The 12087-nt window shown below is 42.3% G+C and overlaps 1 protein-coding gene across 1 annotated transcript; it reads left to right on the plus strand.

Moving 5' to 3' along the window:
• The first annotated feature begins 9492 nt into the window (after positions 1–9492).
• On the plus strand, positions 9493–10958 carry LOC115012506 (homeobox protein MSH-C-like). Its single transcript, XM_029438157.1, has 2 exons — positions 9493–9913; positions 10546–10958. The coding sequence occupies exons 1-2, from the start codon at positions 9493–9495 to the stop codon at positions 10956–10958; spliced, it is 834 nt and encodes a 277-aa protein (XP_029294017.1).
• The last annotated feature ends 1129 nt before the right edge of the window (positions 10959–12087 follow it).

Raw genomic sequence — 12087 nt, forward strand, 5'->3', positions numbered from 1 at the left:
AGTCAAACAAGCAAAGCCACGCAGCGGGTCAGATATTGAAAATGTTGCACTTATGGAGTGAAAAGCAAAACAGAGAGAATTCTTGTCCTGTTTTAAACTTTGTCTTATATAAGCGTAGCTGGGACTGGGGTGATATCTGATAAAATAGATCAAAATTACATTATTGGCTTTTATAGCCCACTGAAAACATAGCCCAAAGGTATGCTATTTGGCAGAAAGCAGCTCGTAATATGTCTAAGAATTGTTACCATCTGGCTTGACTGCAGGGAATGCTTCTCTCTTAAAAACCTCAAAGTCAAAATGATACAAGTAAAACGCAGCATTCATAACCAGGTTTGCTTTTTATGGACGCCTGTCCACATCAATTTGGCTCCACAGTGTCTTGAAGATAACTCGTGCTCTATAGAAGCAATCATTTTGTTCCTTCTAAAAGTGGGTTCACCTTTTCTCTCTGACGGTACGACATCTGAACACAGTATTACATTTAAATCCTGATGTTTCCTGTCTTTGTCCTAAAAAGCAATGTTTTTTACTTACAGCATGACGTAGAGATAAGGACGAAAAGACGTATCAGTTTTAAGTTTGGTTCCATCAATACAACACAAAAACACAAACATACAATATGCAACCCCTCTGTCTGGACAAGAAAATGGTATCCCCTGACAATTTAACCCCTTTTTTTTCTGAGTTACACCCTTCTAATCGCACTCCTGTACACAGTTTCAGCCCCCATTATGTTATTATGAGATTACAATGTCAATGTGCTCAGAATTGTGACAATTACAGTAAGTGGTGGAGTAATTTTCAGCATTAAATGGGTTCTTTGTGTGCTATGTTGCTCTATATTTCCGCGGCCTTCATAGGTTGAAAGAGGGCATTCTGGCGTCGAGTCACATACATTCTCATATGTTCGATAAGGTGAGCAGGTATGAAGATGCGTTTTAATGTGGGAGCATTATGGCCGTATAAATGCAGAGTTACATATTCATATTAGCAAACACACTCAGAGTCCCACTGACAAGCTGCCATTGAGCAGGAATGTGTGTGTGTGTGTGTGTGTGTGTGTGTGTGTGTGTGTGTGTGTGTGCGTGTGCGCGCGCGTGCGTGTGTGTGTGTGTGTGTGTGTGTGTGTGAGCGCTGAGGCCTGTGGCATATGAAACATGAGTCCCTGTTTAGCAGTGTGAACCGTGGGGGAGAGGGAAGGGGGGAGGCTGTTTTCTCAATGCCTCCTTGACCTGTCACTATTGATGATGTGTGTATGTGCGTGGATCTGTGTGTGTGTATGGGTGTGCACGGGAGTGTGTGAGAATCCAGCAGACATCTACAGGGGGACAGCCACCCCCTCGCCCTCCACCCCCGCTGTCGATATCCTCTCATGCCACCACCCCACCCCCCTCTTCCCTCCCTCCCCACCTCTCTGCCTCCTCTCCTCCCCTCTCCTGGCGCCCCGGTATGAGAGAGAAAGCTGTTGTTAATAAAAAGTTTTCAAAGAATGGGATGAAAAGGGAGGTGAAATTGAGCGGCCCTGGCCGTATTATTTCTTCTCCGTATGGGAGCTGGCCTCTCGCGGTCTCTCCGACGCTCTCGGACCGGGAGGGGGTCGCTGGCTCGGTGACCATTACTGCCCCGGGGCCAAAGCAAATGATTTGCCTCTCTGAGGCTTCAAAGAGGAGCAATTACACTTAAGTAACCAAATGAAAAGATAGCCCAGCTTGGCAGCAGTTTGGGGGAAACAGTGGAGGCCTTTGAGGGAAGAGGCACCACACCTCAGGAGTAATATGTAACAGCTCGCATCACAGAGAGAGAAAAAAAGAGAAGAAGAAAATAAACAACAGAATATTCTGCCACTGAATTCAGAAGAAAAAGGGTGCTGAAACATGCCCAAACCAAAACAACAACATAATTTAGAGCGGTTTACCAATCCAGCCGATAGCTTTTAAAGTAATTGTGGCCATATAGATACACAGACCCGACCGCTGGCCACTTTGACACAGCATATCACATAAATACACGCTGTATGCAACATAACATCGTGGCAAATTTGAAAGGAATTAAATATGAAATTGTTTTGTTTTTAATTGTTCTGCACTACATTTTCACTGCTGTGTTTGTGTTTGTTGATCACTTGAGATAAAAGAAAAGGAAAAAGTCCAATCTCTCTGCCACAAACAGAAACACAGTTTGTTCCTGTGATGCTGTGTTTGTTTCTTTGTGGATAGTGTAACGAATGTATACACAAACTCCAAAAAGATATGTGAACGTCTTGCATCCCATTGAGTTTGAGAAGACGATGCTAAAACAAGATATAAATCATCCCCGTGCTGATTTAAACTGCATGCGTAACACAATGAATAACATTAATTGCAATCTTGAGAGCCATGAGCTGCGGTTCTGTGAGTGGCACACATAAAGTCAACCTCTCCCCACTGATAAAAGACTTGAAAAAAAGGCCCTATTGAGTGAAGTGGAGACTGGAAGTTTGGTAGGGGAGCTCACCTGTGGAGAGGAGTCTATAGCTGCATAGAAGGCCCAACAGCTGCCAGGGTTGTAAGTCTAGGCACCTAGCAGAGCTGCAGAATGGGAAATGCAAGGCACTCTTTCAATGCAGTGCCACTTAGTAACAGAAGGCATGTGCCAAACTTGCAGAATGAGAATAAAAAACTCCCCCTTCGGAGTTCACTAAATATCAGCAGCGACTCTCTTTTTACCCCCCCCCCCCCCCTCCTCTCCCCCTCAGCTCTTTCTCTTTTCTCCCTTTCCTTTAGTCTATTATAATTCCTCCATAAAAGAACAATGGTTGACTGAAAGACCCCCAAACCACAGAGATATACCAACAATCGGCAGGGAGAAGAAAAAAGGGGGGACTCAGCTGAAGTGTGGAAGCCATCAATTACTGAAGGCCTAAAGTTAACATCCCAGCAGGACATGTGCATTAGAATGCAGATATGGGCAGGCTATGGGCAGCAGATGCCTAGCGGAGCGGTCAAAAGAGCACCCTGAGCTCATGAGGACATATGCAATGTGGGAGACTCTCGCCTCTCGCCTCTCGCCTTGGAATCTACAGAAGAATAGAAAATTAAATTGAATGATGATTGTAGTAGCGGCTCAAAAGAGCCCATTGTGTGGAACAAACTGGAATTATGGGTTTTAAATGGGAGAAACAACGGACATCGCACATAATGAATGCCAATACACATGGCTGTGGCGCAGCCTCAATAAATCTCACACATCAGCAGTGAGATTGCCATGGATCTGGGGTTATTTTCTTCAACAAGTGGCCCTATCGTCTCCAGGCGGGTCTAAAACGCACCGTGATTCCTCCACATGCACTGCCCTAACAGGATTTTCTCCTCTCACCACATCTCTCTATTTTGGCCGCACAGCAAGACTCAGCCTCTGGGCTTCCTCTCGCTGCTAATTTACACTAGCCTGCAGGCTACCTTCACAGTCAGAACAGTGCAATTGTATTTTCAGGCTCATTAAGCAATAGCACAAAAAAAGGGGAGCTCTTACCCCCCATGTACTTTCCCGTCCACGCTCTGTTCAGTGGGAGAGAAAGGGGGAGTACAGAAGAGAAAAAAAAAGTGGGATAAAGAAATGGAGCAAAGTGCTAAGTTATAGTTGTGAGGCTCTATCAGGTTGTTTGTGTTTACTACATCAGTTGGTTTAGGAGCCGGGGAGGAGGAGGAGGAGGAGGAGGAAGAGGAGGAGGAAGAGAGCCTGCACAGTCGCTGCTCTCGATCTTCTGAGAACCAATCCGGCTGCTCGGTAGTAGCCCTATTCAGGATCAACCCATGCTTGTTTATTTGAAAGAGACCCCGCTTTTTAAACTTCCCACCCTCTCCATTGTTCGACTTCTCATGGGGAGGACTTTGAAATTGTAATCTCAGGATATTCAAACACACACATTTGTTCTGACCTTTGGTGACTGCAATAACATTATTACTATCAGACAGGCATTGCCAATTTGGATCTACGCTGCATTCAACCACTTCACTTCAATGCTTTTGACGACTTGTAAAAGGTTTATATGGCGAGTTAGATTAAGAAATGAAGGCTGAAACAAGTGATTTCTTTTGTCATTAAAACTCAATTAAAGGGAGTTATGGTCTGAGCAAATGTTAATGTACCTGTGTGTTCTCAAAATGTAGGAGACCAAAGCAACATGTGGAGAAACATCAATTTAACCCAAAAAATATCAGAAACTGCTCGTTGAGATTTCAATGTAACCAATTATTTAAGAGTTTTTCAGTATTAAATTTAATGAAGCACTGATATAAAATGCCTGGTAACTGGAACCACTTGTCAAAAGAAAGACTTTTAACAATTACAAATTTTACTTTACATTTACAAACATTTTACCTCAAGGAAAAACAAATCTCTCACTTGAACTGTTTTGACATCCCCTTGTGACAAGTGCTTCTGGCAGCTTCTGCCTTTATTGGTGTGAGGATTATTTATTTATTTAATCTAGAAATAAAATTATACATCTGCAAATGATCAATGTAATCTGTCTTTTTTTAGTGGAATTTGACTGTGTGAGTCTGCTTTCAACTGCAAAGAGAAACATTATCAGTTATTACATTTAATAAACAAAAAGAAAATTGGTTGCAACAAATTTCCCATGTTCAGTCTAAATACCAGGTAACACCTTTTTATGACGTGCAAAAGAAACTATTTCATGTAATATATATCAAATTGTTGACCTTTATACAATAGTTGCTGTTTTTGACCTCGCTGGGATTTTCTCTCTTTTAAAAGAGAAAATTGATGCTGCTGTCTTGAGATTTTTTCTTTTCAAATCGACTGCATCACAGCTTTGGCTGCTACGAGCGTATGAGATTGTGGCGAAATTCTTCGGTTTGTGAATGAGACCACAGAGCAGCCACACAAAGTTCCTCGTCCCCAGTGCTCAACCTAACTCGCCCACTCGCATTGTCTCTAGACTTTCCTCAAGAATGTGGATTTCTATGGCCGACGGCAAGCCAGACAAAATTCCCAATTGCATTGTCACCTCTTGTGGTTTTTCTCCTCAACAATCTCTATTGGCAGTGGAGTTCAGGGAGGAATCCTCTCAACGAAAAAAAAAAACATCTGTTTTTCAAGATGCTCGAGTTGGAAACAGTGTTCAAGATGTTACTTAAATATGTGGCCATCAGTATATGAGCAAACATTAATTTCAGCTTGAGTTGAAAATTCCATTTCCACCACCAGAGTGGAAATAAATAAACTCTGTTGTGTTTAGCTTTGAGTTAAAAACAGCAGCTATAACACCGCAGGATACTCCATCCCCTGATTGCTTTTTTACAGTCCAAAAAACGAAGTCATGATGAAGGCAGCTCGCTTCCTTCACTTTAGCACGGCAAGACTATTTTCCTTATTACCCTGCACTCAAACACAGGGCGCTCTGATGCCACAAGAGGAAGTGGCTTTGGCAGAAAATGTCAAACCAGCGTTTAACTGCAGGAATGAAGCTGGTCTGATGTGGATTGGATCAACTTGTTAAGTCAAATGAAAGGTCAAGACATTTTTCCACCGCTGAGCAACCCTAAGAACAGCTATTTAAGCTGCTGTTAAATGGAGAGCACCATGTAGGTCACCTTATGTGAGGAAGGCACATGTGTTGACAGAGGCAGGACATTTAAACAATACATGGAAAGATAAATAGTTACCTCTCGCTTTCACGCAGAAATGAAGACTAAACTTCCCGACAGAAGTGTTCCTTTTCTTACAGACAAGGGAGAGCAATGAGCAAAGTGACGTGTCGGGATGACGCTGAGAGCAGCACGCTCACTTGCCCTTGTCTACTCCGCGCAGTCATGTCAGCAAAGTGTCCATCTCGTCAAGGCCTGTAGCTACAGCTCTTTGTGCCACTGTCGACGCATCTCACAGGGATAGGGTTCCACAGCTCGCTCACTCCTCTAAATGATCTGTTTGTTTGTCAGAGGGCCTCGCTACAGCAGGGAATTCACACATTGTTGATGGAGGACAGACACCAGCTCACCTGTGGACTCCCACAAAGTCTGAGTTCATCAGCTGGTGAACCTGAAGTCTTGACTGCATCATCATCTTTTCAAGGAAAACTCATTTAGGATACGAGGATCACGTTATAAGCATATCAAATTGTTTCCTCACATAGGTTATCGTGCCGCCACTTGGCCCCTTGCTCTTTACGAACTGGCTAAGTGTTTTTAGCATCGAGTATGGAGCCCCCGCGCATCCAGCAAAAAAAGTTTAAATTTCTGGTGCCAGCCGAAGGGAAAGTGCTTTCCATCGAGCTTGCACCGACCTTGAAGGACAGATCTGCTTTCAAACTCACTAACACCTTTTGACACAGTTCACTCGCCTGCATGCTGTTACAGAAATGTATTTTGAGGTAGGGGAGAGGGGGCCCGAAGCTAAACACACTGGACCAAACACCAGGGGAGGAGAGGTAAGTGTACTGCTTGTGTAGATTTATCTCCGGGTGAACCTGTATCGGATGAATCTCTGTATGAGTCCGTGTGCTCCGCGGGCCGACTCTCATCCCCTTCTTGCACAACTCTACGGAGATGAGATAGAGGGAAGGGTACACGGTCACTGGGATTTAAACCCAAACCAGCTGGGTGACGAGAGGCCCCGGTGTGTGAGGAGACAGAGGGCCGGCTTTGTCAGACAAAAATGAAGAAGTAAACTCAACATCAGGATTTACTCAAGCCGAATCATCAACCAGAGTCGTGCCTCTTACCTGATGTGGGCTCAACTGTTCTTTGCACCTGAGGGCTTTCACGAGGCCGACCATTAGTGATCTCAATAAAGAATTTTGTCGATCAAACAAAAATGTTTTGTTGTTTTTTTGAGAAACAGCAGCAACTTTCAACAATTCAAGTTGCATGACAGTCATGTGCTGATATGGCAAAACCAGCCGAGTCTCCTAAAAATGACCTTCCCATACAACGAAACTGCATTGAACTATGTTCCTTTGTTTTTTACTTCACAAATACGTTTCCAATCAAAGTCCCTGTACGGGTGAGGGCGGAGTGGATGGGTCAAATAAACACAAGACTTTCGCCCAGGAGCCTGCTTTGTGACTTGTTTAAACTTGCGTACCTGGCGTAAGTTACCTAACAAACGTACTAAATGTAAACCATGATCTGTTACTAAACCTACCCAAGTAGTTTTGTTGCCTTTTGGTTTTGTTTCAATTAACAACGTTAACCACGTGTCTAAGACTGAAACCGTAATCAAGGAGAAAATATGTTTCCCTCGAAACGTAATTGAGGACGCAGGTTAGTATTATGGGAACGTTAATTTAGGAGACAGGTTGGAAAAACACAACTGGTTGTGGTTTCTATACATGGAGAATGTAATTACTTAATTATTAATTGTTTCATCCAATTAAGCAATTAAGCGTAAAGAGGACTAATTAATTAATTTGGTGGAGTGAAAGAGGGCCAAAAAGAGAAGTTCTCGGATTAACCACTGGCACAGATCAACACATCTTCTCAGTTAACCACTTCCTAATCGTATATTTGATAGTGTTGATGATTGTGGAGCTCTCGGTGGGGTCTCGTGTTGGGTTAGACTGATGATGTCTAGGAGGCCGCAGTGTGCCGCTGACACATTTAATGTCATATCAGCTTGGACATGTTGAAAGGGAAATAATTGAAATAATAGACATCACAAAGTATAAGGGAGTCTCATTTTGCAAAACAAGGAGCTTGTTGAGGGGAAACAATGATGATGTGATAAGAAAGAACTAAATAGAACAACTTTATGCATCTACTTCACTGACAGATATTGTACTTTTTAGTCAACTACATGCATCTTAGTTGCTTTGAAGATTAAATCTTTATTTCCAAAAGATATGATCAGCCTCTCAAATACATGATTCAACTGTCAAAGAGTAGATGAAGTAGCTAGAATAAGCTAATTACAACAGTTAGAAATACAGCAAACGTGCCAATCAATCAATCATCAATTGTATTTGTCGCATGAAATTGTACAAGGTACAACTACTTGTTCATGCAACTGTGTTATTATCCAATAATGTCATAATAATGACACATTTAGAGTGGGACTATTCAGCTTGTTATACTTTAAGTACACTTGGCTGACCAACTTTGGTACTTTCAAGTTACATTTTGAATGCAGGACTTTTACTTGTAATGTTTACACTGTTGTTTTGATACTTAAACTTCAGCAGAGTATCTGAGTAATGCCTTCATGAACTTATCATCACCAGTAAAGTGACATGTAGCCATTACAGAAGATCTTATTCTGCAAATACTGATTGATGAGCACAATAATGGAACTTCTGAAAAAAAAAAAAACAACACGATTCTTTGGAATAAATTCACATTAAAATTCACTCGGTTCAATTAATTTAGAGACTAAACAAAACATATTTTTCACCTGTTCTGAAGTCCATGATGATGTAGTGACGATTTTGACAACGTTGATGATTTTGCATTAGTGCTGTGAACATCTTTATAAAACACGTCAAAATGAATTAAATCCCACCCTCTTCAGTTTCAGACTAGACGTGAAACAGTTAACTGTCAGCGCCTGCTTCCTCACAGCAGCTCCATGCAGTGGACTATGAAATATTTGGAGGACAATTGGTTAAGTGGAGTTAACCGTTGCCTTTTCTCCCCGAGGTATCTTCCTTTTTGATCCTGCCGAGCCTGGCGCCTTGCAAAACACAACTTGTCTGGCTTATTAAATAGTATGACCTGCAGAAAGAAAACGCCTGTTGCTTCTCAACTGAGGCCATTGTGCCGCGAGAAGAGCTCATGACAGGCCTTAAATTGCTGTAATGCTGTGTGACCGATAGTCATACCTAATCAATTTCGATCGTGGTTGTGCACCTTTTCTTACTTCATTTGATTCTCCTATTAATTGTTTTACTCGGGGTTTTTTCTCCAGTTATTTGATTGCTTTATTCAGCCTATTTGATTATGTACAAATGTAATTCTGTGTGATTATATTTTAGTCTGTTGATTTAAGATAATTTACAGATGTTTCTTCTTCTTCTTTGATAAAAGTATGACTTTGATGAACATTGTAACTCTTTAGATCCTGCTCAGATTTACAGTAGGAGAATAATTCAACGAATAGTACCGATGGAGTGCCCGGCTAATGGATGTAAATGGTCAAGAGAGTCCTCCCCACTGGTTAATTGCGCTAAAATTGGTCTAAGCTACTTTGTGAGGGCCATCAATAGCCCCGCGCCGCATGGGGTCTGTATGATTAACTTCTCCTTCCTTTCAAAGGCCTCTTGATGTTCCCTTGGAAGGCAGCGGACCAATCAAACCCGCACTTGTAGACGTCACGACTCCACCGTGACATGCTGATTGGTGGGAGCGGGCAGGGGGAACAGCCCCTGTCCTTTTATAGAGGACCCCGTACAGCGCGTAAAAGCTACTGGGCACCGCTGACAGCGCGGAGACGCATATTGGACACTGTACACCTCGGCGACTCCATTCCTCAGAACGGGCCACACGGAGGTGCATGGCCCCATCCCCTTGTGTCACGATGAATCCTGTGCAGGGGTCGCCGTCCCAGGACGCCAAACAGCTTCATCAGAAAGAGGAGACGGATACTGAGGGCGAGGAGCTCCAGCCTAAAGACATGACCACCGAGAAAGGATACAAACTCCAGCGGAGCAGCCTCCCGTTTAGCGTCGAGTCGTTGATTTCCAAGAAGACCACCTGTCGGACTTCTTATTCCCCCTCAGATTTAGCTCGGGCCCTGCCGAAGCCCTTGGTCGGGCAAGGCGTGCAGTTCTCTCCAAGGAATCTTTACGCAGAGAGCAAGGTTTCCGCAGAGAGCTCGCAGGGTGTTTCCACTAGTTCCAGCGAGGACAGCCCGCAGTTCTGTGAGAAAGATCAGAGCACTTGGTTCCAGACGTCCTCCTTTTCTACTCCGCCTCGTAAGTCCGTCCCGCTGCTGCAATGAGAGTTTTGCAAACTCGAGGATACTTTTTCCACATGTATCCATCTTCCACTGTCGATATTTAAGGCTGCAAAGAAAAAAAGAATTATTAGACAACAGATACACAAAAGTGAAACGTCCTTATTGTGTGACAGTCATATTAATATTAGCACTATAGCTCCAGAGACTCTGCGTAAATGTATTTCTTTCATTGTACCTTTTGTCCTACAAACTGCAAAAAAAAAAAATATATATGGTAAAGTGTACCACTGAGCATGTGAAGGCCACATTTGGTTCTTTGTCAGATTCTTCTCTCTTATATCTTTACATCATTCTTAATATATTTTATATTTACCTCCAGGTGCAGGTTATATATCCAATCACATATTAAAATGTCGAGGGTGATTTAGCCTGAATGTGATCAGTTTGTGATGCATATTGAGATTGAGGCTTAATTTATCATAAAAAATATAGTTACACGTATTTATTTATGTGTGTTTACTTCCTGTATCATGTGTTTGAACTTAATATTGAAGGCTCGCCTGTTCACCTGCTGTGTTGATCAACAACTCAGCTACAATTTAATCTAACCTCTGCTATTTCTCTTTGTCATTTTTTTCTCTCTAACAGGGAGCTCAAGTCCACCTCAGTGTCCTTTAAGGAAACACAAAAACAACAGAAAACCTCGCACTCCCTTCACTACCTCCCAGCTGCTGGCGCTGGAGCGCAAGTTTCGCCAGAAGCAGTACCTCTCCATAGCCGAGAGAGCCGAGTTCTCCAACTCCCTCAACCTGACGGAGACCCAGGTCAAAATTTGGTTTCAGAACAGGAGGGCCAAAGCCAAGAGACTGCAAGAGGCTGAGCTGGAAAAGTTTAAACTGGCCTCCAAGCCCATCCTGCCCGCCTTCGCGCTGCCGCTCCCCCTCGGAGCGCACATGGGCTCTCCAACTTGGGGCCCGTCAAACGTCTTCCAGAGGCCGAGCATGCCTGTCCCCGGACTGTTTAGCGGACCCGTCACTTATGGGATGTACTATTTGTCTTAGTAGTACTGTGTGTGCATGTGTGGTTTTAACAGGAACAAAATGTTTTCTGTCATGGTTCCATTACACTTATGAACGAGGATGATTTTTTTTACATCTCGGACTCATTTTTTAGGAGTTTAGAGAAATGTTCTAACTTCCAGAATAAAACAAAACCGTTGGGACATATTTTGATATATAATTGTGTTCGTAATTGGACTGAAGGAGTTCAGTTGCACTCCTTATTTTAAGACAGTTCTGTGGATTGTGGATTCACAGGCCTAAATTAGTGAGGCAATACTCCAAAGCAAATGTCAGGTTTTTAAACGACATGCCTTAAATATCTCATTCTGGTCCATCCACCGTGCTCCGCAGTAGTTTGTGAAAGTGTGTCCACACATTAAGGTGACGATAGGCTACTGAAGCGGAGGTTTAAAAGCAACAGAAAAGTACTTAAACGGTGTCAGTGCCTTAAGTGTATCACTTGAAGTATTTCTAATCATTCAGCATTGACTGTTTCTGGTAAAACTGCGGTTTCCCAGAGTTGCTGTTTGAATGTTTGTATTTCCTTACAGCAGTCACAATTTCTACATTTTTTAAAACATGGAGCAAAATTATATTTTAGAAAACACGTGTATTAGATATTGTTTTACTCTCACAACGTGGCCTTTATGGGAGTGATAATAGATTTTCTTGGAGGAATTTTGCTGTAAATGTAAATAAATTGTGTAGTGTTCATAAAGCCCTGCAGCCTCACTTGAAGAGCAGCAGGAAATGTGGTATTTATTGATTATCTTTGTATCTGTACTGTGTACATACATCACTCTATCTAAATGTTCAGTTACTTGTAAAACTGATTTTAGTAAATAAACATTATACAAGACCTGAAAGTGGCTCAATCATTTTCCAACCTGTGTCACTGTTTTGATGAATTAGTGGAGCAGGAGTTGTGTATCTTCAAGAAATATAAATTTATCAATAGACTTCGATGAGATAATTGTTTTTTGTTTATTAATGTAATTCTGATGAAAGCAATGTCAAACCTCAACCATTTTTGCCCAAAAAATAACAAATTGCCAGCCTTCTTATGCCCAATTGTTGTTATCATCTGACTTGAAAATATCCCAATAATTACGTGATTTTTAACAATATC

The sequence above is a fragment of the Cottoperca gobio genome, chromosome 1 (genome assembly GCF_900634415.1).
Source record: "Cottoperca gobio chromosome 1, fCotGob3.1, whole genome shotgun sequence".
In the NCBI taxonomy this organism is placed as follows: domain Eukaryota; kingdom Metazoa; phylum Chordata; class Actinopteri; order Perciformes; family Bovichtidae; genus Cottoperca; species Cottoperca gobio.